Source organism: Aquila chrysaetos, chromosome 10, assembly GCF_900496995.4.
Source record: "Aquila chrysaetos chrysaetos chromosome 10, bAquChr1.4, whole genome shotgun sequence".
Taxonomy (NCBI): domain Eukaryota; kingdom Metazoa; phylum Chordata; class Aves; order Accipitriformes; family Accipitridae; genus Aquila; species Aquila chrysaetos.
The window spans coordinates 200,361-227,193 of record NC_044013.1 but is presented as its reverse complement, the minus strand read 5'-3'; the positions used below and the strand labels follow the sequence as shown (position 1 = coordinate 227,193).

The following is a 26,833-nucleotide window of genomic DNA, read 5'->3' as shown; positions in this document are numbered from 1 at the left end:
ACAGCTTCTATTTAAATGTTTCCTTGCTCAGTTTTGTCATTCTGGAAAGAGTTAATTTTCTTTCTTACTGGTCTGTTTTTGTCGGCTTTCCAAAGGAAAAGGGAGAATCTGCTTGCTACTCAAGAGCTTCTTGGATATGGAAGTAGTTAGAGGTGATATCAGTAAGAAATCTCTGAAAGGGTCCTACAGGGAAGATGTCCCAGCACTTCTCTGTGTGCACAAGTGCCATCTTGCACCTTGTTTAGAAGGGTACAAACAGTCACAAAAAGGCAACACTTCTCAGAGGTTCCTTTCTGATCCCCCAATCCTATTCATAAATTTGTGCAGAGAAAGTTACAAGGGCTCAAACGAGGCTGTAGAAGGACTGGTGTATGGGGTTGCAGAGGAAGATTTATCACTGTTTTGTCCTCGCAGAGTAGAACCTTACTGGCCTCCAACGGCCTGAACAGAAAAATGCCCTGCTGTGCTCCTCCCACTGCACAGACTGGCCAATAGTCGTATTTATTGATGGCACAGGCAATATCTAGATGTCTCACTTTCCACCCTAAGTACAAGGACTGGCAGAAAAGGAATTGCAGTAACTAGCAATGTAAACTTACTATAAAAATGCTCTCACTCGTCTCCCCCAGCTGGAAATGACTGTTTGGCAACTAAGCATGGAGCTCAGTTCAATTCTGCCAAGGAGGGTTCCAGGAAGTGTGGCAGTGAATTTCTAGATTTGTCTGGCATACAGCTAAAAAGGGGTTTACATCAGAATTGTGTTCAGATGCAGTGAATAATTTAACTCGCTGCAGTGCTTTGAAGCTTTTAAAGATTTTTGCAAATAACCACTGATGAAGCTTTTTGACATGCCTTTGTGATGTCAGAGTACTGTGGGGTTTTTTAAATTTATTTTGTTTTGTTATTTATTTTGAAAATCCCCTTTGGGTTTTTAAAATAGCATATGCTGTAGTGGCAAGCAGATCATTATGGGTGTTTGGTCCTTTTTGGGCTAACGGCTGTCTGCTGGCCAACAGGAGGCACTCCTGCATTTGAGAGCTGAGAGCTAATTTGAATAGCTAAGGCTATGCTTGTCACTTGCAACTGTAATATTGCCATCCACAGGGCTGCGAGAGGTCTCTGGTATTTTTTGCCAGACTTTTTAACCTAAGGTAGGAGATTCCTGAATATTCTTAAGAACCTTGTAGTCATGCTTACCATACCATAGACAACAGGACATAACAGGCTATCACAGAGCTTTTGTGATTGTGTAATTGATCCATTACTATTGAACATTGCTGTAATAATATCAAAGAAGCAAAGAACCAAAGGAGTCTTAACATCTGTAGCAGTACTAAAATTGTAATGTGACTTCTGAATGAATCACCTGCATGAGGCAGCAGCAGAGGAGGAGCATACTTAATGTATGGTAGAGCCAGTACTCTGCTTCCCCAGCCTAACTCTGACTCCAGTATACAGGAGTCTGTTGTTTCGTATTATAAAGTACACACTGAGTTAATATTACAGGCAACATGGAATATGTTGAAATAAAGACACAGGAGGTGCCATGCCATTCCCCAAGTGAGAGTAAATCAAGTAACCTTACGATAAACGTAGTGTTTCTTGCAACAAATAAGAGACAGGAACTGAGATTTTTTTAAGTGCCAGTGTGAGTCTTTCTTTAGGGTGCTGGAGGCTTTTCAGCTCACAAATTGTCTTGCTTTGCAAGGCCTGTCTAAATCATGTAGTAGATTAAACTTTCCTGGAATGGATTGTTGGTCCTGCTGCAGTTAGCGGTTAGGAGGCCCAATTACTGTATCTGGGGACGTGATTAATAAACCTGGGTATGAATCTCTCCTTGTTGGACCAAGCAGTAGTTAGCACCATGTTTTCCAAAGAGATCACTATCTGAATTCCCTGATTGCATAGGTCAGCTGCAGGACAGAAAACAGCCAGCCAGCATTAAGGTCTGCAAATACATGTGAAATTCACAGTATTTTGTGCAGGAGCAGTAAGTCCAGCACCCTGGAAAGAATGGACATTTTGCAATAATGCTTTCCTATTTGTGGAAGGCAGTTCAGGGAAAAACCTTCAAGTTTAACAAAAATCCTTCTCAAATGGCTGACGGTTCATCTTCCTGACCATAAGATAAAACAGTCTGATGCATAGCAGTAATGTAGTCTCTGAGCCCTTGTTCTTACTTTGTTAATAGTCTATTCTGAGCTACTTTTGGAAATTAAATTACTGTGGAAATAGGGAGGAAGTTACAGAAGTTACTGGTGTTTCGGTTTTTTCCCCTTACAATACGGTATAGAAGAATCTTTGTGTCTTTTTGGAGGAAGGCAGTGCTTGTGTCTATTCTGTAAAAAGAAGGTATGGTTGCAGCAATTATAGGGTAATCTGAGGTTACAAGGCCAGTAACAGTGACATTGAAGTAGCACAGGTTTCAGCTTGGCCTGTACAAGCTTGCCCACGGCACTTGCTTGGGCATTTAGCCCACAACAAAACCTGTTCTGTTGTCACTTTGCTCCTGTTAGCTACAATTAGTTGTCCCAAGTACAGTCATAGCTGTTTATTAAAGTGGCACAGACATTGCATTATCAGAAAGTTCTTCTTCTAGTGTAACATGAAACATCTAGAGGTTAGAACTGGGCTTGCTAAGCGTGCTCAGAGCAGTTATACTGTATATGCAATAAAGAGTTTGCACATTGTGACCAGGGCTATCAGCACTCAGAAAAACACACTGACCTTGGTAGTTGAGTGGCTTATTCCATGTCAGATAAACCTCACCTTGGAACTTAAGCTGTTCTGGGAGGAGTGTCCTTGAAACACAGCCTGTGTATCTGTATTAACCTAAATTTAGGTAGTACACATGCAGTTTTGGTTGGTTGTTTTTGCCAGATGGAACAAGCCAGCAGCAGTAGATATAAGAAATTATCTGCTCTTTTCAGTGTGTTTATTTGGCTGGGCATTTTTTGAGTCAGTCTGTAAGAGAAATAAAAAGCTGTAAGGAGATTTTTGCCTATTTTCTGTGCAGTTCAGTGTGAGAGGAATAATATTTATTTCACGGAGGGTTAGAGATCTGAAACTCCTTTCATGAACAACACTATGTTTTTTGCAATGTACTTTGATTTTATGTGCAACTGCATTTTTTAAGTAGTTGGAGGTTCAGAAATCTCCACTAGTGCTTTGTGTTTTGCTGTTTTGGAAAGTTACCAGAGGAATCATAGACTTAAGGGAGGAGAGGTGTGTGCTTCTGTAATGAGCTCAGAGGAATAAGGCATGACATGAAGAATGAGAAAAGCCTCATGTTTCTTGTGATCATTTAATTAAACATGTTTCATAAAGAGATTTATCTCTGTCTGTTTAAAAACAATTCCATGGAATTGTACAGATTTTTCAGTGTCGTTTGGAGACCTTTCCTCACTTTCCACATACACATCTTTTGTCTTAAATACAGTACTTCTACAATGGCTGTGGAAAGCAGTGGAGTGATTACAAGTCTTTGAAAGTAATAGAATTTACTAGTCTCAAATAAGCTGTCTTTGGCAGTATAGTGAGAACAATTATGTAAAATTAATTACTTGGAGAGAAATTTAGGCTGTCAATACATCATTACCTGTTGTGGAAACAGAAGACACTAGAATATCATCCCTGCTAGGCATCTGGCATTTTTAATTAAAAGAGTTTCAGAACTCTTGCTGTGAATCCACCTACGAATTGTCAACAAATACACCCTTAAATAATGGCCTTTTTTCTCTGCAGGTGCATGACTTTTCCTTCATAGATTTTCTTTGGCACTGCTCTGTGGTCGAACAGTTGATTGTTAGCTTGTCACTCTGGTTAATCATTGTTATTATCAACTTTTCAGCTTTAATATTTTTCTGGACAGCATATTTTTAGTTCAGTTTTTCTCTTTCATGAGCAGGGAGCTTGGCAAGCTCTCCCCTACTCACCCAACATACATATACACAGTCCCCAACAAGTTGAGACACTGATTTGTACTATATGATCCATTGAGAAGTTGCTGGATACAGAAAAGATTTTCCACCACCTCCTACAGACAAGGTATTTTCAGGCTTATGTTTGATACAGTGCAGTAGTATTGAGCAATACAATCGAATTTCAATCTGATAATTGAAAAAAAAGGGCATGACAGCTGGCAAGAAATTATTAAGAAGATTGTCCAAAACAGAAAGGCAAAATCTTGTTCAGAAAGATGTATGTATGCACACGGTCATTCTTTGATTCATAGAGTCACAGGGTAGTTGAGGTTGGAAGGGACCTCTAGAGATTGGCTAGTCCAACTCCCCTGCCCAAAGCAAGGTCAGTTACAGCAGGTTGCTCAGGGCTGCATCCAGTCAGGTTTTGAATATCTCCAAGGATGGAAACTCTGCAACCTCTCTGGTAAACCTGTTCCAATATTCAATCACCCTTACAGTAAAAAAGGGTGGTACTGGGGCAGTATTTTCAGTGCAGTGTCTCACCTTGCCTCAGTAGCAAAGGGAAATAATTTACATCAAATTAGGACTTAGTCACAATATTCTGAAAGAGGCAAATACTTGGATCTTGAACAGGGTGTTCTCAGTTATTTTATTTTTAGTAATAGCATTTGATTTTCAGAAATGATAGCGACCAGAATGGTAACCAACATGTATTTTACATCTTGGCAAACTAGGGGAAAGCCTTTTTTTTTCCTGTTCTATTCTTACCTTTGTTAATGTGGAACAATGTCCAGTGAGATTTGAAAATGCACTGCTCAAGTATCAAAAACATGAACTTCATTGCTGGATTGGACTTTAACAAAAAAAAATCCTAGCTAAGTATATCCTGCCTCATGTTATCTGTCTTCCTTTTCTTCTCTCTTCCTTTCTCTTTCTGTATTTCTTTCTTTCTGGGTGTCTTTCTAGTACTAGCCTTGCTTGTGTTGCTGCAGTTGCTATTCTTATATTGAAAAAAATACTTTCAGTATCTTCATGTAGACAGTTAAAAAAGCCAGTCTGCCCATTTTCTGAGGTTTGTACACTTTCACAGACTCCAGCTGATTTAATTATGAATAGAAACATCACCATTAGAATTGTCACTTGACAAATGAAATGACATACATAAGCTATCATACATAAGCTATCATACATAAGCTATTAAGAATCTTCAGACCATTTGTTCTTAACACTTACTAAATAATGACACCATCTAATGTAAATTATTATTTATCAGTGAATATATTGATAATTTGATTATAAAGGAAACATTGCATCAATGGGCAGCAATAGATGTTAATTCCCAATGAATAATTGTTACATTATTCATGAAGAGACCAGACCAGTCCTCAATGAAGAAATCAATTGAAAACATAGTAAAACATCATATTCTAGCCTGAAAAACATTTTAGTCTTTTCTGTACTTGGGAGAATGAATGACTGACTCAGTGGAGAAAAGTTTTCTACTAGGATTTAAATTAAATGCTTCCTTTGCTTATTTCATTTAAAAAAAAAATAGTAAGGCTGAGTAAACTAGGTATAAAACAGATACAGCTTTATTATTTTAAGGTCTTTGGATATTTGTCTGGAACAGCCCCGTGAAGCCAGACAACCTTTGTATAGACCTCTGTACCACTAGATGTCATGGTTGTTTCACAGAGATAATGCTAGAAGAATTTACCTTTCAGGAAGAGTTCTGAAACAAGTTTCCTTTGGCTCTTAATTGCTCATTTGTCATCCTAAAAACAGTGTACATGAGACAGGTCGTTAGGCAGATGCTTATTATCAGGCAGAGGGTTCATTCTAAAGATTATTGGGTCAAAGTGTTGGTTCCAGTGGTTTTCTTCTAATGTGTTAAGTACTTTATGGTTGCAAGTGATATTCTTCTGCTTTGGTATATAGCCAATTATATCATCTAGTAGCAACTCACATAGTTTCAGTGCCTGATTTTGCTCTCTTTTGCACCAGTTTAAACTGAGAGCAATTCCGCTTAAGGTAAGCTGTTAGACACAGATATGTGGGAGATTGTACATCTGTACGTTTTAAACTGCTTTATTATTGCTACTCCAGCTCTCAGAAAATTTGGTCTCACTGAACAGTAAACTGAAATTGTAATTTGAGTGTTACACAGCTCTAGTATGCATGTGAAACCCCTCAACTGGAGTTAGCTGTCCCATGAAGTGCAGACAGGCTGTCAATAATCAGCTGTAATGTGCAGGCCTATCAGTGTTTTATGATGAGGTGACACACAAGGTGTCCAAAGTTATAACATAGGTAATTGGATTTAGTAGGGATTATCCCTGTGGCCAGCAAGGCTGTAGAGGTGCCATCATTCTGCAGGTAGTTGTGCTTGTTCAAGGTTTGGCTTTCGCCTGGCTGTCTGCCACTGCCCCTCACTAGAGGTTGCCAATCGGACAGCTCTGCCAGTAAATCCATTATTACGAGCATTTCATGATCTGCATCACGCAAAGAGAGTGAGGCTAGTTTAAGCAGGCAAACAGGCCCTCTGATTTAGTGTGAAACTGGTTAGAAAATCCTCAAACACATCTGCCTGCTGGCTGAGCTGTGGGACTGGCTTCCAGCTGTGCTGGTAACTGAAAGGTAGATTCTGCAGTGTTTTAAGCCAGCACAAGTGGGTATGAAAGACTCTGTCTGTGTACATTATCATTTTCTTCACAGGATTGTAAACAAATAATTGTCAGTTACATTGTTTAGAATTACTTTCCTAAATAAGAAGATTTGTATATATTACATGTTCGCTTGTTGCAAGACTGCTGTATTTCCGAGCTGTTGGAATAACCCTTCCCTTATATTTATTTGCCATTTCAGGAAGCTGCTCTATGCAGACAACTTCCCATGGACTCAGAAAACATGGTCCCAGTTCAGACAGCTGTGAATACACCTGCCATGACACAAGACATGAGGTCTATTACAAATAATGGATCTGATCCTTTCTTGAACAGGCAAGTTCATGTCCACTTCACTAGGCAATTGGTTCTGTTGCCTTCTCTACACTTTTAAAGCTGTCTCTCCAAAGTAGTTTCCTATATCATCTTCTTTTGTACTTACTGTGAAGAGCGGGTACGGCTGAGTGGCTGGCCTGAAACCTTTCAGTTTATACTTCGAGAAGGAATCTTAGAAAAATCAAACAAATGGTAACAGGTGGTTTTAATTGTACTGTAGGTGTATGTAGAAGACTCTAAGTAGAATAGGTACATTACCTAAGTATAAATAGTTTTTTTAGGCTATCAGAACTGTTTTTGTCTAGAGACTTATATATACATGTTTGTGCTTCAAAATTTAAGAGTGGCCTCACTTCAGTTGCTTTATATTTGGGCTGATGTAACATGACCGCATTAGTGGCCAACAGTTGAGAATGAGTCTTAATGACTCAGTATTTAACTTTAATATCTAACCTACGGTACTGTGTTTTTCAAACACCATGATCAGGGACTATGTCTACCAGAACATCTTTACTGAGTCTTTTTCATGTTTCAATTTATAGTGGGCCATACCATTCCAGGGAACAGAGTACAGACAGTGGCTTGGGATTAGGATGCTACAGTATACCAACGACACCTGAAGATTTCCTCAGCAACGTAGATGAGATGGATACAGGTAGAATACTCTGATTTAGCTTAAAGTATAATGATTTTAATAACTTTGTGTTACAGCCAGTAATGTTTTACACTTGCATAACTGAATGATAATCTCTCGCTTTCCTATGCAAGAGAACAGACTGAGACTGTGGGGGAAAATGCCTAAAAGGTACTTAGTGCCTAGAAGTTTCTCAGCTTTAACTTAGGTCCCAATTCTACCCTTTTGCTTTAGACTGATATTAAACAAAATAAGTAAAAGTTGGAAACTACAAGCCTTAGTTTGTATTTTCATACCGCAGTTCAAGGTAGGAGGAGTAAAAATCTGGTCTTGGGTTACATTCTTGGTACAAATCACTGTGTTTTCTAACTCTGGGAAATCAGTCTCATTAGTAAGTCTCTTACAACGGCAAAGTTGGATTTGCCTTCAAACAATGTATTTAGTTAGTTTAGGTTTTGGTATGTATTTATTTTTATATCAGTGTCCTCATGGTGTTTAAAATACTGAAATAAATTACTAGGAAATCAACAACTTTTTTTCCAGATAGTGAAATTCTCAGCACTTCCTCACCTAAACTTACTTTTGAAGTCATCAGAAGTTCTAGGTGATGCAAAGAGTGAAAGGTTTGTCTGTTAAAGATTTTCATGCTTGTTATTATTAATTTATGAAAAAAGTGATATAATATTGCAGAGTTAAATTGCTGTAAAACACTTTTTTCAATTATGCCCCATGGACAGCATTCACCCTTGAGCAGAGAGCGGGCTGGAGGGTTTATGTAAGAGTCAATTGCATTGCTCCCTGTGGAGACTAGTGAACGTCGGAACTATCATGCTTCCCAAGTGAAGGTCAGAGGCTGATTACTTTGAACACTGCTGGAAAGGGCCTTTTGTGCTTTCGAGAGCAAAGCAAGGATATGAAATTAACTCTTAGAAGAATATGCATTCTGCAAGCAAATACAGTTTTGAGGTAATATTTGTAGAGGATAGGAATGCTCACAAGTGCTTATGGGAAAGGGGGAGTCTAATTTTTATATGAATTGTGTTGTTTTAAATGACCCACAAGAAGAGTTTGGTATTTCAAAAGTTCTTCTTTACTTTTCCTAGGAGAAACTATTGCACAGACAACAATGAACATAAATCCACAACAAACACGTTTCCCTGATTTCCTCGACTGTCTTCCAGGAACAAATGTTGATCTTGGGACTCTAGAGTCAGAAGACTTGATCCCTATTCTCAACGATGTGGAGTCAGTACTCACCAAAAATGAGCCCTTCCTTACCTGGCTGTAATCATTCAGTGCTGATTGGGCCTACAATGCAATTCAACATTTCTTTTTCCTCTTGAGATAGAGGTAGAATATCTGAAAATCCTCAAGAGATACAACTTACTGCCTTAATGACTTTTGTTACATGATCTTTATGGTCAGTTTAATCTCCGCCTGGATTTGATTGACACTAATTTAAATATAAAATACATATATATATATATATAAATAAAAATACATATATGCATATATATTTTTTCCTCTTTAAAAAAAAAGCACACTACTTTACACATCTTTTCAGACCAGGCAGAAACGTTTCACTTCAAGGACAGAAAGTGGGTGGTGTTTGTGCATGTCCCTGATTGATCTCCTAGGTATTGATTAACATCACAAACCCTTCATGAATCACAAAAGCTAACTAGTAGGTCACTTGGTTCAAAAAACGTGCACAGCATCAGACCATGAGAGCCGTTTTATTACTATGTTTGTGACAATAGTACCAGAAGCTTTTTTTATCAACTTAAGCTTTAAAAATCTTTCTTTCGTTCTTAGTAACTAACTGTGCTGTATGGAATACAGATTAAATCTGATCCATATCAGCCCTAATACTTCTCATTATATATTTGTAAAGGCACAAACAGTACTTTTGCAGTTTCTTTTTTTCAGTATATTACTGTATAGTTTTCGGAAAATAAATACTTCCAATCTGAAAGTACCAGAATTGTTTAGCAACGTTTTTACACTACAGTATTGTTGCAAAATTAACCAGACTGGTACTGACTGCTGCCTTTTAAAAACAAGGCAATGTATTATAAACAAGCATTTTTTAAAAAGATCTTAGATTTTGATGTTTATTATATTAAGCACTACAATTTTGTAACTTAACACATGAACAAACTTTTTTATATATATAAAATCTGTGGCAAATACCTTAAATGCAAAAACATGCTTTTAAAATCAGGTCTGGAAAATGTGGCACAACTTGTTAATGTCATATGTAGTGGGAAAAAAACCTTGCTCATACTGTTTTCAGTAATGTTTTTAACTGACAATGTCAAAATACATGTAGTTGTATACATGAAGAAAGATAGTAACTTTATCAGGGCAATGCTAAAGCAGTACAGTAACTGGTCTGGTAAAGTTGCTTAGTTCTTAAGTCTTTCACTTATTGTAATTGGTGTACAATTGGTGTACAAGGCGTGTTCTGTGTATTTCTGCCTATTGTATATCCTACAAATACTTCTTTATCAGAGGTTTGGGACTGAGAAGGCATCAAGGACATTAAGCTTGCAGTTCTCCTGAAATGCAAATGAAGTCCTAAAATTTTTAAATATTTTGAAATTATATTATTTATAATCTATGAATTTAAGCTTTTTATGTTGAAAAAGATGTCTTTTTATGAAAAGCATTACAACTTTTCTCTAATCTTTATCCAGGCTATGTAGAGAGAGGAAGAGATGTAGCACTCGGTGTAAATGTGTTTGCCAGGTCTAATAACACTTTACAAGATCTTACTGATGCACCAGAATATTGATCACTAAAGCCTTTTTTCCATCTGGTTGGGTGAAGGTAGGTGAAAAGGTCAGAGATGAAGTGATGGGAATATGGAGTAGGTTTGGAAGACAAATGATTACGTAAGAAATGTAGATCCTTGCTGGTGGGGTGGCTGCAGATAGGGATACACAGAAAACGAATCACCAGTGTTCAGTGAAAAACATAACAGAAGAACTTGATACAATAAACTACCTTGTCAGTGATGAACTGCTGGGTGTACATTATATCAGAAGATGGAAAATAAAAAGCACACACACCAAAATTTTGAAAAAAGAGATGGAAAGCAAAGACGTACAGTCATGAAGTTTTATTACATAGGGAAAAGTAGCTCCTTTTATGTTGGTGGTTTTGTTTGTTTTTTTTAATAGAAAATGAGATGTGACAGCAGAGTTGTGTCTGCACAGAATTTAATTGCTGAATGGGCATTGTGTTTCTTTTATTCTTTTGGAGGGGCTATTTGTTGTTGGGGTTTTTTTTAATTATTTTTGCTAGTGCTAACTGTTGACATAGCAGAAATTTCTTTTCAACAAGCAGGGGACCGGGCAGGGCTGACCAATATTACTGTAATTATGATTAATCTTTCTCTTAAGGAGTTCTTCAGGTTGTCAGCCTAAATGAAAAACAGATGGTCCTAAGGCTTTGTTCTTTAGTGACATGACTGACTTTGGTAAAAGAATTGGAGATTTTTTGGCATCTGGTTGTGATGCCAACTTGTAAGGCCAGCTCGTCAGCACTGCATGATTGGCCTAACAAACTGAAAACCATTGGTGCTAGAGAGCCATTTACAATAGCTGCAGATCTGAGCTCTGATATGATTCAGTTGTTATTGCTCATCATTAGATTATGTTAGAAAATGCAGCATGTTCATTTGCTACTAAGTCTGTACTATTGTAAATTTAAGTTTTGTCATAATAAAAGATACTCCAAGCAGGTCAGGTTCACAGCTGGTGTGAATTAGCTAACCTGTGTTGACTTCTGTTTAGCTACACTAATTTTCATCAACTGAAGGCCATACTACTTACAGTGAAAACTGATGCAGTTTTCTGGTAAAGTCAAATAAGATGTTTATCAGAGTTGCGAAGCTACAAACTTGATTCCTCTTTCATTGGTGTTTCAGGTGGTTAAGTGTCTTGGTTCAAAGACCTTAAAGAAGTAAAAAAATCAGAAACTGTGTTTCCATATTACTTCCATAATAAACCAGCAGCAGATTTGGAACAGGAGGGTGCTATGTGAAATGAAACTTCCAGTGTAAAAGCAACTGCCAAAATCTTAGGTCAGATCTTTACTCAGCCGTGAACCAAATCACGGTTAAGTTAAAAGTGATTCTTCACACTGTAAGCTTTTCATTTTTGTAATGGAGAGGATGTATCAGAGGAAGCGAAACAAGAACAAAATCTATTTTTTAAAGTTCTCTTTTTTAAAAAAATTCTGGCTTTAAACAGGCTTATGGCAGAACTTTTAAGTATTCAAAGCATATGTAATTCTTATGAAACTAAATTTATTGCTGACTGTTTCACTGTACTATTTCAGGTTTTGAACATTTGCTTTACTAAATGTACACTGTCTACTTGTAGTATAAATACAATAAATGTGCCAGCTGGACAGTTTTACTGTTGACCATCACTGAGGGTGGCATACATAAGTCTTGGTGATACAGAAGTAATGGGACGTTGTTAATTACAGTTTGTATTCTGGTAATACTGTTAGAATATAACTTGGGGGGTGGATTGGGTTTGACTTTTTGACAACAAATGCTGTTCAGGGGGTGGGAAGGATTTAAATATCTATTTTAAATACAGAAAAATATGGGTGTTCAGATAAACTTGTTTCCTAATATACTACATCCATGTACATCCTAGTACTTTAACTTTTTTATTTACTTTTTTCATTTTGTTATATGACGTGTGAGCATTTGTTTTTAATTTTGAGTACCTTGCAACAGATTGTATGTATCAAAAGTAATCAGATCAAACTGTTGTATCCAGGGTTTGATTCTGTTTGTTTGTTGGGGTTTTTTTTATTTCTTTGATCTTGTACATGAAAAACAAATATAAATGAACTTAAAGGTTTTGGATGCATATTGCTTTATTAAATTGTTTCTTTTTTTTCTTTGGAGGATTTTAGTATGTGCTTCCCAGGGAACTGTATAACACTGCTTGGAATAAAGGTGCAGACATACTATTCTCTGCAAAAGGCATACATTTTGAATTAAATGATTAGCACTTAGCAAATGAAATGGGTTCTTTTACCATTATGTTTCAGTCTATTAGTAGTTGTTATGGCTGTTAGTGGTGGTTACACTCGTAATGGTTACAACATGCTCCCCAGTGCCACCATTACTTGTTTCTTTTAGTGGCACCTTGTGATTCATAATTCACTAACACAAATGTTTTGTTACGATTTGTTTAATACTGCTGTCTCTCAGCAGAAGAGTTAGCACCAAGTCCATTTGCTGTTAAGTTCTGGTTTGGGGACTTAAATAGTGCGTTGTTTTCAGCCTGATCCCTTGAATTCAAGAAGTTTCTTAAATTCTGCATTAAGAAAATACCTGCCTTCTTTCCTAGGAGCAAGCCATGAAACCTAAACATCCTGGGTTCGTATTTGAATATCTGGTCTTTACTGTCATGGTACATGACATGGGTGATTTAAGATCCAATACAACTGTTACTATTAATTAATTTTAATACTCTTCCTTGAATCATTCCCTTACATATTTTATCCTAATTAATTGTTAGAATGCTTCTAACAATATCTGGCATAAAAAACCTCTGGAAGCTTCACCAAACAGAAATGCAAAGTGTATTAGCTTCTGACCCTGTCTTGGGAAATGTGTTTGTTAATTCATGGTTTATTTACTCAGGAATATTAGCAAGTTTCTTTGGCAAAAACACTGAACGTGTGTTTGTTTATAAGGGTGACTCAGTTTGTTCCTCGTGGTGCCAACGCACATCTTGGAAGGTATCTCTCTCTGCTTCCAAGCTGCTCAGCCGTGCTCTGTTCATATTGCCGCTCCTGCATATTGTTACCCAAGAGCTGTAATAAAACTGTTTGTCAGGGAGGGATTTCCTGAGATTGTGAGGTACTGAAAACCCCAGTCGTTTCAGGGGAAGCATGTCAATACTCAGGCTTTCCCAGACAGCAGTGTAATGTAGCAGTCCCACCGATGGGCCTTCTGTTCTCCTTTCTCTACACGAGTTCAGAAAGCCCGTTCAGGCTGCACCAAAACCGCACACAGTTTTCAAAATCCAAATCCAGCTGCACAGGATTCCAGCGCTGGCATTTTCTTCCGGGTCACTGGTGTGCACATCACTCCTGGCAGTCTCACCTCTCACACCAGTGTCTATCGAGTTCTGCCGGGAGAGCATCCTGACAACGTTATTTTCAGCATGGTAACATCAGTTAAAATCTTTCTTACGCTTTTTTTCTTCCTGCTCCTCAAAGCTCGCTCTTCCCCATATCATCAGCAATGCCCACGACCCCTGCCAGGTCCCTTTTAATCCTTCAAAACGCGATGGCTTGAGCCGCACGCAATATTCCACAGAAGTTAAGACCTTGTGTTTGGGTTTCTTCTCGTTTCTTTTCAAAACAAGCTCTCTTGTGAGCTGTGGCTTACCGAATTTCCCGAGGAGGGTAAGGACAGGCCGAGCAAGGGCAAAGGCGGGAGGCCCGGGGCGGGGGGCAGGCGGCGGGGTGGCCGCCGCCCGAGGCCCGCCCGCTCGCTCTGCCCGGCCGGGCCGCGGCCTGCCGGGTCGTGTCCCCCCTGCCGCCGCCACCGCAGGCGGCCGTTCCCGGGCCGCCTCTCACCACGGCCCCCGCCGGCGGGGCGGGCCGAGCCGGGCGCCGTCCGCCCGGAGCCGCGCAGCGGCCGCGGCTACCGCCCTCTCCTCGGGAGCGAGCAGCCCGCCGGCGGCGGGAGGAGCGAGGCCGGCAGCAGGCGGGCGAGGGTGACCCCGGCCTGCGGGACCGGGCCGAAGGCGCGGGCGGGAGCTCCCGCTGCCTTGTCGGCCTGACATCCGCCGCAAGGGTTGGGCCGGTGAGGAGCGGCGGGGCCCGTGAGGTGCGGCCGGGGCGCCGGGCACTGCCGCCGCTCCTGCACGGGCAGGCGGCCCGGTGGGAAGGCCGACCAACACTGGGCAGAACTGGAAGGCGCGAGGTCTGGGGAGACCCATCGCTGGCGCCGTTCTCTGCGCGCACCAGTCTCCAAGTCATGCCGGAAGCTACTCTGGTTGGTGCGATTAATTCGTGTATTAATGGTGTATTTTTCAGTGCCTACCCGTGACTTTTTCTCTGTGGGCTGTCTGGACCCGCAGGTGGGAGCAATCTGTATTTCAGCAAAGGGTCCCGCAGCAAATTGGTGGTGACAGGTGGAGGAGAATGGTGATGCTTCGCAGGTGAAGATGTCTGTAAGATAAAGTCCCATTGCGCTGGCAGAGCTTTTGTCATTTCAGTTAAACGGTGTATCCTGTCCCAATGAAGAAGTAATTTGGCAAGAAGAAACTTCAGAGGTGTTTTATCTGGGTTTTTATTCATGTCCATCAGTGTGATACCAGTGCCCATGCTCTCGAGTAAAGACCCCACCCCTGGCAATGCTGTTGAACGAGTCGGTCTCCCCATCCTCGGGCAGCAGGGGTTGTTCCAGAGTTTGCCATTGTTTGCCTTGTTGCTGTTTGCACCATGAGTAATGTAGAAGACGCGAGGGGGGGATAAAGTTGAACTGGGGGCAGGCGATGAACATTCAAGACTAGAATGATGTGAGAAGACACCCTTTGCTGTTGGCTGAGCAAACATCTTTTAACTTTGTGGATGTTACTTCCTGATTTTAGAAATGAACCTTTTGCGAAGAGTTGCCAGTTAAATAATGCATCCTTCCCTGAGAGGTGACGCTGTAACTGTGGTTAATGTATCACCTTGTTGCAGTCGATTTATTGGAGACCATCAATAAAGAGAGCTCCAACTGTATATAGTTGAGTCGTGTAGGGGCACCAGTTTTGTCAGGCTGAAGTTGAAATGCGTGGGCTCAAAATCACATGCACCCACTCCACGTGTTGTAATCTGAGTTGTTAAATAACCCGTGTGTTGCTTTTTATGTAAACTCTCAGCTGAAACAATGCTGTGCAGTGTCAGAATAGCCATGCTCTCAGCACCCTAGTCAACCAGTCACCGAGCAGCCAGTTTTTATGGGTGAATAACGAAGCTTCAGGTGACATGTGCATCTCTGAGATTTTACAAATGGTACTAATATTTTTCCTTTAGGCTACTAGGATTTCTGTATCTGTATAAGCGTATATATGTTGACATTTGTACACAGTAAAACTGAGCGTGGTGTTCAAGCTGGTCAGGACTACTGAGGTCTGTTTTAACACTTTCAGTTCTCCCTGTTCTTCATTTCTCTCTTGCCATCATCTTTCTGTCCCTGTATAGCATCGTAGTCTCTTCACCTGACTTCTCTCCCAGGAGTACCACTGGCCCATTATATCTTTCTCTGTTACAACAATTTATGATCAGTCTCTCTCCTTGATTTTACTGGACGCTTCACTCAGTAAAAACACACAGAGCAATCTCCAGTTACTGCAGAACTGACACTGGAGATGTGTGATTCCCTTGAAATGAAATGCTAGGGGAGAGCCTCAGATGTTAACCATAACTGCATAGATTTAGGAACACTGTTGTTGGCACTTTAAAATGCTAGATCAGCTGAGCTGCTGGTTCCAGTTCATTTGTGCTTGTTCAGTACACCCCAAGGCTAAGGTGCAAATGCAGTCCAGATCACAAGATGAAATGTGTGTGCCTTGTCTCAGTGTCTACTATCTATTAGCTGATCTTAGAAAACCACCGTGTAGTTGGGCATCTTAGAAGCATTGACTCATGAAGCACCCGTTGTTTTTGGTTTTAGGTATCATAGCTTCCTGTCTGTTATTTCTTATCCCAAGTCTCCCACAAAGATGTATGTATTCTGTTTATTAATATATTAAAATTGTACACTATGCAGCTACCCGTCTCTTTGTTGAATGCTGATGAGAAACATTCCATGTTCCCAAAGGCTTCATTCATATAAATAAAACAAGACAAATGCGAGATGAGGTGCAGGACAGCTGCTAACCACAGATGAAATAATAGATGTAAGATGGTTGCATCAGTGGGTGGTGATATAAAGGGTACTCTCAAATTCCTTAGCAATGCCGTAGAACAGGTGGGAGAGACAGCTGTTTCTAAAGAGGTTTTTTTATAATTTCTTTTATCATCTTGCACAGTGTATCACTGAGGCCACTTTGTTTTTATTAATGTAACTCTTAGTAGCTAAATCTAGCTATTTAACATTTTTGCATATGGCTCACCAGCTTTTAGTGCTTCTGAATGCTTTTAAGTTCTTTGGTTACCTCTAGTGTCGATACAAAGTACATGAAATACATTTTCTGAAAGCACAGGCCACAGAATCATTATTTCAGGAGGAAAACTTGTGGGAAGAGATGTGGCAAATACATTGATGAACTAGAAGCCTTGAGACATCCAGTCTGGCAAGCTGGTTTGTGAAAATTTGTTTTAGGAATTTCTTAAGAAGCATACCAGTTGATCTGGATCCCTCAAACTTCTCCAATCCTTCTTATTTCCTCCTTGATTTCTTTGGGAAATAGGTTTTAAATTTTAAAAGACTAGTTCTTTCTAAAAAAGTACTTTTGCCTTTCCTATCTCTTTTGCCTTTCCTGTCTGTTTCATAGCACTGTGCCCAACACAGCTAAATTGAACTTCTGCAAAAAGATGAATAAACAGCATTTGCACTCATGTATAGATTGGAAGCTTTAGGAAGAGCAGTTACGAGCTACTCAACTCAACTGAATAGAAATTTTAACCTGTGTTGAAGCCACAAGTCGAGCGTTCAGCTTCTGGAAAGTTGTAGGAGAAGCTTGCAGGAGCACAACATGAATACTGAGTTGTGAAAGAACATCAGTTATGATGAAAGAGTGAAACTTTTTTGTTTTGTCAGAGGTGAGGATCAAAACATGATAGGGGTTTCCAAGTATGTAAAAGTTTGCTGTGAAGAGCAAGACTTTTCCATAAGCCCACCAGGAGGAGAATAGCTTTGTACCAGGGGTGTGCATGATTACATATTAAGAAAGTCTTTCTAACTTTCAGAACAGTTAGCAGTGTTATAAAATACTGAAGATGCTGGATCTCTGAACTTAGAGATTTTTAAGAACAGGTTACACAGATGTCTTACAAATTTTTTAAGTGTTGTTTGCACTGCCTTTGCTTACAAAGGTAGGCTCCAGAGATGCCTCCCAGACCTGTTTATCTGTGACTCTTAAGTCACCACATCACCGTTGTTAGACAAGAGATCACCATTGGTTAGTTAGTGCCATGAACAGGGGGTTAAAAGCCCTTTTAGTTCACAAGTAGAAACAGATTTGGTTACTTACTGTGAATATTTCTACATCATTAACTTATACAGGCTGCGCAGTTTCTGTACAAGAGAGATTCAAGACAAGGATTACGGGTATAGGACATATTTCAGCACGTAAATAGATATGTATGTTGAAGTTTTAATTTTCTTATCACATAGCTGGATTTAAATAGGGTATGGCCCTCTCCTTTTCATGGGTACCAATTTTATATTTTGTCAGAGATGTGGAAAATTATTTGATTTTCTAGAAATGAGGCTTCATTTACCATTTGTTTGGAGTCAGTGTTTGAAGATGATGTTTTGTATGAGAAATTGGCTTGCTCTCTAACAAGACAAGACCTGTGGGATTCACAGCAGGGACCAATCAGGTTGTGGTTCGTCCTTGTCTTTGTAGCTAATGAACTTTGCTGTTAGAATAAATGGCTAGGGCAGTGTGCCTGTACCTGGAACACTGCTGCTCTGTCCCTCCCATCTCAGAGTGTAATGGGGAAAGTTGAAAAAAAACTTCCAATAAAGGTGAAACAACTTCTGTATGAAGAATAGCTAAATATGCTAATGTTCTTCAGGCTAAAAAAAGAGAGAGCTGAGAGGAGATATGGGAGAACCTATGAAATTAGGTATCATGGGGAAGAGGGGCTAGGACTGGCTGTGTACTCTTCCTTGCAGGCAAGAACTAGGAGGCATCAAACAAAAGGAACAGGTGGCAGGGTCAGAACAAAGGAAGTTCTTCCCACAACATGGAGTTAGACTATGGATGGGATATTGTGATCCAAGAAACAACTGGACAGCTTCATGGAGAAGCTGTCCCTCAAGAAGAGGTCAATGCAGAGATGGAGCCTTTGTCTCAGGAGGTCCCTGGAGTACAAAGAATTGTAGGTTGGGATAGTCTCTCTGTAAGCCTCCTGTATTCTTATACTCTCTGTTTTCAGTGTCATCTTCTATAGCCGTACTGTGTTGTTACATTCCCTCTGGTGAGAGTGACTGGAGGAAAATTGATTATGGATTAGTTAAGAAGGCAAATCCCCACCATGCTGAGAAATGGCTGTGAATTGCCCTTTCTCACTGAATTCCTCGTGTGAAGCAGGGTATCGTGGTGTCCAAGATAACACCTCAGACTAGAGATCCACAGTACTCTCTTCTTTTGCCTGTTACTTTCACCCTACACTTACCTGCACAGCAGTGCTGCTGAATACAGCCATCTGTCAGAGTCAAGAAAAGAGACCTCACCATGAGATTCACGAATCTCTTTTGTAACAGAGACTCTCTTTATAGAGAGCATTTTAATCAGAGCAGGTCTGGAAGAGAAAAGTCCTCGCTTTTCCACATAACGTAAATGTACTCAACAAAAGTTAGACTTGCGATGTTTCCATCTGATAAACCTCAAAGGAAAATACACACAACTGCATTACAACTGAGCTTGTACCAGCAATATTTGGTGATCCCCAGTTGGAAAGCTGACTCAGGAGAGAAAATACTTTGCCTGAGAATACCCTCTTTTTAAATGGAAGCTGTTTTACAAAAATAAATATGAATGTGAGAGTTGAATTTCACTTATTTTATTCCACAATGAGGGGTTTCAGGAAGGCTAGAAAGGGAGTCAGGGCTTCGTAACATTAGTGGGGGGAAGTGCCCTTCATTCTCACCTTCTTAGCGAGAGACAATGCATCTGAGGGCTGCTTTATGGAACATAAAAGGGAGCATCCCAAGGTAAGGAGGGTTGTCTGCAATATTCATGTTCTTTAGACAGTTCCATCTCCCTGAAAGAAGAAAAACATGGAGGTAATTTAGTGGCTACTATACCTGTGACTTTCAAAGGTTTTTATTATTTCCCAGTGGCTATTGCAAGCTGTCAGATAAACACCATAGATATGGGCTGAGATCCTATCTTCAGCACCTGGCAACACTATAGGGTTTCAGCTGTACTTTAGAAATCATGATCATGGTGCTGAACAAAGGCTAGTTTAGTTTTTCAGATTGTCAGTTAGTCAGGTGTATATATAACTATTATCAGTACACAAAATAATGAAAGAAAACCATCAGTTGCTCACCCCACAACATCCGCAACATTGGCAGTCCCCACAGATTGTTCCCAACAGGCCATTCACCACCTGAATGCCACAGAGCACTACCTGGATCCCACTCATGACGAGCAGCAAGGAGAAGAGGGTTAGGTTCCACGGGACTATGTTTTCGGGTGACTGACACGCATTCCACAATGTGTGGTTAGCGAGGTAATTCCTGGGGGTGGGAACAAAACAGTTATGAAGACAACGATGTTAGCTCACAGAGAGGAAGTCTGTCACAGCTGACAAGTTGTCACTGTTGTGATACGGCTGAGGTTCTGTTAGCTTCAGTACTGCAAGAAAGAATTTCCATTATCACACTGGTGCTAGATATCTGGAACATGATTTTGTTTTAGTTTCTACATCAATTGAAGCAATTGATTTGAAAAGACAAGGCATCAGAAGAGAACGATCAGAGATGAGTATGTGTTTGATACAATTGAACAGATTCTGGTATTTTGGGAAGAGGAGGTCTTAGCCAAGCATGTGCCAAATGCATGTTCATCTGTGCCAATGTCTTTTGTCAAAGGCATCTTTGCTGCTGATGTTGCGGTTCTCTGCCAGATGAAGCAGAGCTGACATCTGGCGGTGTGTAATAGAATCATAGAATCATAGAATGGTTTGGGTTGGAATGGACCTTAAAGATCATCTAGTTCCAAGCCCCCTGCCGTGGGCAGGGACACCTTCCACTAGACCAGGTTGCTCAAAGCCCCATCCAACCTGGCCTTGAACACTGCCAGGGATGGGGCAGCCACAACTTCTCTGGGCAACCTGTTCCAGTGCCTCACCACCCTCACAGTGAAGAACTTCTTCCTTACATCTAATCTAAATCTACCCTCTTTCAGTTTAAAGCCATTACCCCTTGTCCTATCACTAGATGCCCTTGTAAAAAATCCCTCCCCATCTTTCCTGTAGGTCCCCTTTAGGTACTGGAAGGCTGCTATAAGGTCTCCCCGGAGCCTTCTCTTCTCCAGGCTGAACAGCCCCAAGTCTCTCAGCCTGTCTTCATAGGAGAGGTGCTCCAGCCCCCTGATCACCTTCGTGGCCCTCCTCTGGACTCACTCCAACAGGTCCATGTCCTTCTTATGTTGGGGGCCCCAGAGCTGAACGCAGTACTGCAGGTGGGGTCTCACGACAGCGGAGTAGAGGGGCAGAATCACCTCCCTCCACCTGCTAGTCACGCTTCTTTTGATGCAACCCAGGATGCGGTTGGCTTTCTGGGCTGCAAACGCACATTGCTGGGTCATATTCATAATACATCCACAAAGCATACCCCTACAGATACGGGACGCACAGGGTCTCCTCGGGAGTGTGGCATCTTCTATAACTCCTCCGTGGCAGAGACCCCAGGCTTTTCCTTGATTACAGTATTAGATTTTTGTGGTTGCACATGCGTACGTGTGTGTGTGTGTGCATACATTGTAATAAGAACGAAACAGGTGAATTATCAAAACAGTATGATAAAAGATGAATAAACTCAGTTTTCCTTACAAAACATCAAATGCTACCAGACCAGTTACCTCTTGCCCACCAAGCAGAAAAGAACCTTTGCTGTTCTAGATGCCTCATCTAAAGAACAGCAGTATTAAAAGTATTTCCTGTAATTTTTACCTTCACATTTTGATTTAATTGTGGACGGCTTAACCACTTACTACATTTCCTCTGCATATTCTTAATGCTGTTTTGTTTCCTGTGTTCCTTGACTGTAATCAGAATTATGTTTGAAACGGAGCATATTTTTCCAAAGACTCCCAGAATTAGACCAAAGGAATTGGTTTCCAGCCCTCACTGGCCCATGAACAAATGATGTGTAACATACAACATTATACTTCTTTTTTTCTTTTTTTTTTCTTTTCAGCCTGAACTATAATTTTGTGGTGTATTATGCAAGAAACGCTGGTAGGTCACTCTTGACTGAGGAAGACTGCATTTAAGATCCTCAGGTGATGAGGGGTTTACTGCACCCCTTGTCGATCTGTTCTGATCACACCTGCTCTCCTTGGTAACACATTGCACCCTGTTTTCAGTTGAACCTTTGCTGACTTCAGCCCTGAGCAATTGGTCCTTCGCACCACCTCACTGAAAATGATAAATATACATGACAGCAAACATGTTTGAGTTGCAGAGTGTGGGGAACAGACAACTTCCAAATTCCATAACCAAGATAAAATGACACATAGATACTAATTATTTGAATACCATCAAATGTCAATATAAGATGTCATGCTATTCATCTAGGTGGAATTTATCCCTGTATACTGCTTATCATCCTCTCCAGTTTGAATTGGAGTCTGTGTGTTTCTCTTTAGTGGCTCCTTTGAAACTCAGTAGCTTTGATTGTACTTGCTATTCTTTACATCCGTGCTCTTGAACCTTATTTAGTATTGCTGTGCATTGCTAGCTCTTTTAAGACCTTCTGTGTTTTATACAAACAGTATAATTCCCATTTTTATACAATGGATTTGGAAGCTAAATCATGTCACAAACTTAAAACATGTATAACTTTTTTTTCTGATTGTCTTGTCTTACCCATCCTGGAAAGGATAGGTCCACTCTGTTCCATTGTAACATTTAGGGCCTCTGTTTAGGGCTACTGCTGACAAAACAAAGCAGTATCCAGCTCCCAGAACTCCAACTGCAGCAAATATTATAGAAGAAAACATCTGACGAAGAGAAAAATAATGTTATTTTTGTTCTCATTCAAACAATGAAATGTACCCTATTAATGCGAATGTAGATTCCCTAAATTCAGCTCTTAACAGTCAAAATAGTCAACTCCTGAACAGCTAAAATATATTAGTTTGCAATTACATAATAAATGTATAACGCATGCCTGCACTGGTGTTTAAAAGCTTTAAAAGAATGAGCACGAGAGGGGTGGATGCTGACACAGTAGATGGCACTCCTCCCCTTTAGACAGTATTTATCCAATAGCCCTCGTTGTTGTTCAAGGTCCTGTGTTTCACTGAAGTGGATGTCTTTCTCAAGCGATTACAAGCAAGACTGAAGCCTTGGACCACTCAAGGCATTAAAAAAAAAAAATCTACAGTACCCGTTACAAGTTAGCTTTGATATCTTGGTCATATTTGGACCAAGTAATTATGTTTTTCCTTCCTGAGTCTCCCCTTCAGGGTTCATGTTCGTATGCTTTATCTCCTCACAGGTATTTGTCATCATTAGCTCCAATAGTGCAATTGGAGTGGATTGGAAAGGATGTCTTTATTTTTCTGGCTTTCCATTACAGCATTTTCATATATACTAATATGTAAGTAAATAATGCAAAAACTAATGCCCTGCTTGAATTCTGAAGCACTTGTAGCCATAATAGATTATAAGTAGAGGTAGTATATTTTATTGATCAAAGTGGTATAGGTGGAGGAAAAACAGAAATGTACTTGCAGGTCTGTGAGCTTTTATTCAAACCACATCACAAGACTCTTGCCTTGAGGGTTGACATGCATTTTTATGTTGATATATCTGATGGGGCTAACTTAAATGTTAATGTTTATGTAGTAGATATAATAATGGTGTTTCTGCTAACATACAAGAACAAATCCAGTTCTCAGTCATGCTGTGGTAAGGCCACCAGGACTCTTCTAGTACGGTGTGCTTAGTACTTGTGACTCTATTAATATTCCCAGTCTCTCAGTCAGCTGCGCTCTAACGTGAGTTGTCAACAAGGTACTGCACTGCAGAACGTAGGTTGCTTTCTGGGCAGCACCGTGCGTACACGGTTTAGCTTACCCATGCCAGTGAGTGCTCACAGCTGGTTTGTCCCCGCGTCCCCCCACCGTGTAGAACCATGTGCTCAGTTCAGCTGCTTTGCAGAGGTGTGAGTGGCAGCCTGGCAGCAAAGCGTCAGTAGTTTGGTAGTTGCCGAGTTATACATGGTCTTCAAAGCTAAACTAAGATATGTTCACTGCTAACAGAAAATTGATAATACAATATGGTGGAGAGAAATATGTGGCTCCATTTCCCCCTCCTCGAAGTTCCACCTGGTTTGTTGGGATTGCATGAAGACAGCATCAAAGACGGGATTTAGGGAAGGCTCTTTGTTAACATCACAGTCATGATTCATTTCCTATTTGTTTTTTTCCTTTTTTTTTCAATTGAAAACATGTTCCCTTATAAAAAAGTGTAATGATCTACTAGAGCCAAACAACTTACTTCAAAAGCACAGACTTTCCTAGTAGAAGTGTATTCATTTTTTCTCTAATCTCATTTTTAAACTAAAATGCTTGAAATGTTTACTAGTGTCTGACGGTATCCATTTGAATCTTTTCACTTGTGATGTGAAATGAAGCTATAAATTCAAAGTGGAGCCTGGTCCCCCTGGCTTCAAGCAGGAGGTGGGATTAGGTGACCTCCCGAGGTCTCTTCCAACCTGAAATTTCCTCTGAACCTAATGAGACACTCGCAGCCCATTGCATGGGTCTGCAATGAGCTGGGAATGTAGTGCCCAACTGTCAGAGTAATTTTAAAAACTGCCAACAAAAAATGGCTAAAAAGAGAACTGTTGTGCTCTGCAAAACAAAGTGCAGATCTTTCAGAAATTAGTTTTAATTGTGATACCAACTGTAAGTATCTTGTGATGGCAAAACACAATGAGGCAGTACAGTTGGGGTACCTGTGGCATGACATCAAAGGCATAATACAATTTTTACAGCCTGCTATTTCTACTTTTCAGCACTCAGACAAATGGCAGGGCTTTGTGTCCTACGCTCTGGACCCCATCTGTCTAGTCTCTCAATGACTGTGAGCAGAAGATACGTATATCGTATCAGTAACAATTTAGCTTTTACTTTTTTGCCATGTTTCCTCTCACTTACCGCAAACCTCTTTCCACAGCTCTCATTACCACAGCATCCACAGCAATCATTATTCTTAAGACCCAAAAATACCAAGGCAGGAAAGATCATCTACCAATAACAGAAATAAAGTTTGAATTGGGATGAATTCTAGTTACATTTGCTTTTAAATATAACAGTTCTATGTCTTTTTTTTTTTATCACTAAATTAAGTTACTTATTGATGGATGATTTGTAACTTATTTGTTTATCAAAGAAGTATTTGCAGTGTTGGAACCTGCATTTGAGGAAATTCAACAATGCAAAGTCATGGCATGGGGGGTGGGGGGATGGGGGGGAAGATGGGAATGTCTGAATTTATATACTCACCAATACACCAGATCCCAAGATCCCTCCGAAGTACCAAACCTCATTTGTAATGTGTACGTTGTTTTCAACCACTTTTCCTCCAGGGAAAAACAACAAAATGTTAGCGAGGGTACATAGCACAGCCAGAGGGATAAGAGTGGTTCCCAGGCACTTAGCACAACCTCCCGTGCACATGGTTTTTTAAAGAAATGGCAAACACAATTAAAGGCAGAGGAAAAATCTGTCAGACGTTCTCAGAGCTGTTTTATAAAAAGATGCTTCTCAGTGTACAATCCAGTTTCTGCTGTGCCTTTAGAGGAGCCGAGCCTGTAGAATGCTCCCTTAGAGATGTTGCTGCAGACGATCAGAAAGGCACTGTGCTGGTTATTTATACGTTCTTGCAGGCATGATGTCAATTTTCTGAACGTCCGTAAATGAAATTATGTTCAGTGCAGCCTCTCATTTTACTGTAACCACCAGTAACCTCTGTTAATATTTTACTAATGTGGATGAGACATTTCATTATCTGGGCTCAGGTCATGGGTAGATATCCTTCTTAGTTCAGGATCATCATTTTTACAATATATGGTCCTTCTTCACAGTACAAAATACTTTGTAAAGACTGACATGAAAACACATAGCGAATCAGCTGATGTTAATAACAGCTGTGTGCAATGGAAAAGTTCTAGTGAATTTTCTTCTCTTTGGGTAAGTTGAGCTAATCGTTTGTTATTTTGAAGCACTCGGACAATAGATTTAGAATAGGTAATGAATTATTATGGAGGCAGTGCTTTGCAGCTGGTATCTCTGAATAAGGGCTAATGATCAAAAAAATTTGCAGTGAATTTGCTCCTTATGTTGTGTCATTTTGTGTTCTCTAAGGATAATGTGTTCCCTCAAAGCCCAGCTTTTCATCTGCACTCAGGCAAAATTTCCACTTAAAATTAGGTTGCATGTGGCAGACAGACTCTTGAGCTCAAGCAGAGCCTCACTGGCTTAGCATGCAACATTTTATTCAAGCAAGCACGTCTTTTAAAGCAGGTTCTGCAGCTCTTTAACAGATACCGGATACCTTCTCTTTCATATTTAGACTTAGTATATTGTCCTGTAGAACTTGTGTTAGGATGATTTTCACACCAATCTTTATTCCTAGCAAACAGTGATAGATGCAATTCCATTGCCATCCCTGTCTGGACATGTGAATTCCATGTATTTTGAGATGGACAACAGGTTCCACTTGGCTCAGAGGGTAAAGCTCAGGAAATTTTCATTCAAATTTGAAATAAGCATCGTTTAAAGATGTTTGAGGCTTTGTTTTGATCCATATAGTGAATCTCTGCTGAATCTTCAAAGACAGGCAGCCCAGAAACATCTAAAATTTTACCCTGTACAACCACAAAATCCCATGAAGTACATGATACCGAACTGTCCAAAGCTGTCTGGAACTGTCCAGAGCTATGGCTTCAGGTTAAGTGGCAATGCTAAATAAGCTGGGTTTTGCAGCCAGCAACCTTATAGAAATGACACAGCTGAAAGAAACCCAAGTCACTCTTCATCTAGACTAATTCCCTGATCTGGTTCATCAAAAGCCACACCGACAATTGTGTGGATACAAGGAAGCCAGGAGAGCAGGGACCGGGATATCTTGAGCCATCACTGATGCTGAAGGAATGTATTTGGAACCAGAGCCTGGCCTGTCAACTTTAGGCTTCTTTGCAGAAACAGAAGGATACGAAGCAGTTTTAACAGACTGGAGGGCCAGACCTCATGTTTTTAGGCAAATACCTTTTTAAGGTGACAGTAGTAATACTAGAAATCCTATTTAATTATATATGCAATGCT

General features: G+C 40.2%; 2 protein-coding genes across 2 annotated transcripts in view; one reads left to right on the top strand and one right to left on the bottom strand.

Moving 5' to 3' along the window:
- The window catches only part of WWTR1 (WW domain containing transcription regulator 1), an 83,463-nt gene extending 70,981 nt beyond the window's left edge, over nucleotides 1-12,482 (top strand). Inside the window, exons 4-6 of the mRNA XM_030028586.1 lie at nucleotides 6,789-6,922; nucleotides 7,465-7,577; nucleotides 8,660-12,482. Of these exons, the coding sequence (XP_029884446.1) occupies nucleotides 6,789-6,922; nucleotides 7,465-7,577; nucleotides 8,660-8,844 (432 nt within the window). The 3' untranslated portion in view covers nucleotides 8,845-12,482. The remainder of the gene's footprint in view (nucleotides 1-6,788; nucleotides 6,923-7,464; nucleotides 7,578-8,659) is intronic.
- Nucleotides 12,483-19,312: 6,830 nt separating this feature from the next.
- Nucleotides 19,313-25,434, bottom strand: TM4SF4 (transmembrane 4 L six family member 4). Its single transcript, XM_030029222.2, has 5 exons — nucleotides 25,013-25,434; nucleotides 24,665-24,754; nucleotides 22,365-22,498; nucleotides 19,821-20,010; nucleotides 19,313-19,529 (listed from the first exon to the last, which is right to left on the bottom strand). The coding sequence occupies exons 1-5, from the start codon at nucleotides 25,184-25,186 to the stop codon at nucleotides 19,512-19,514; spliced, it is 606 nt and encodes a 201-aa protein (XP_029885082.1). The 5' UTR covers nucleotides 25,187-25,434; the 3' UTR covers nucleotides 19,313-19,511.
- Nucleotides 25,435-26,833: the final 1,399 nt, after the last annotated feature.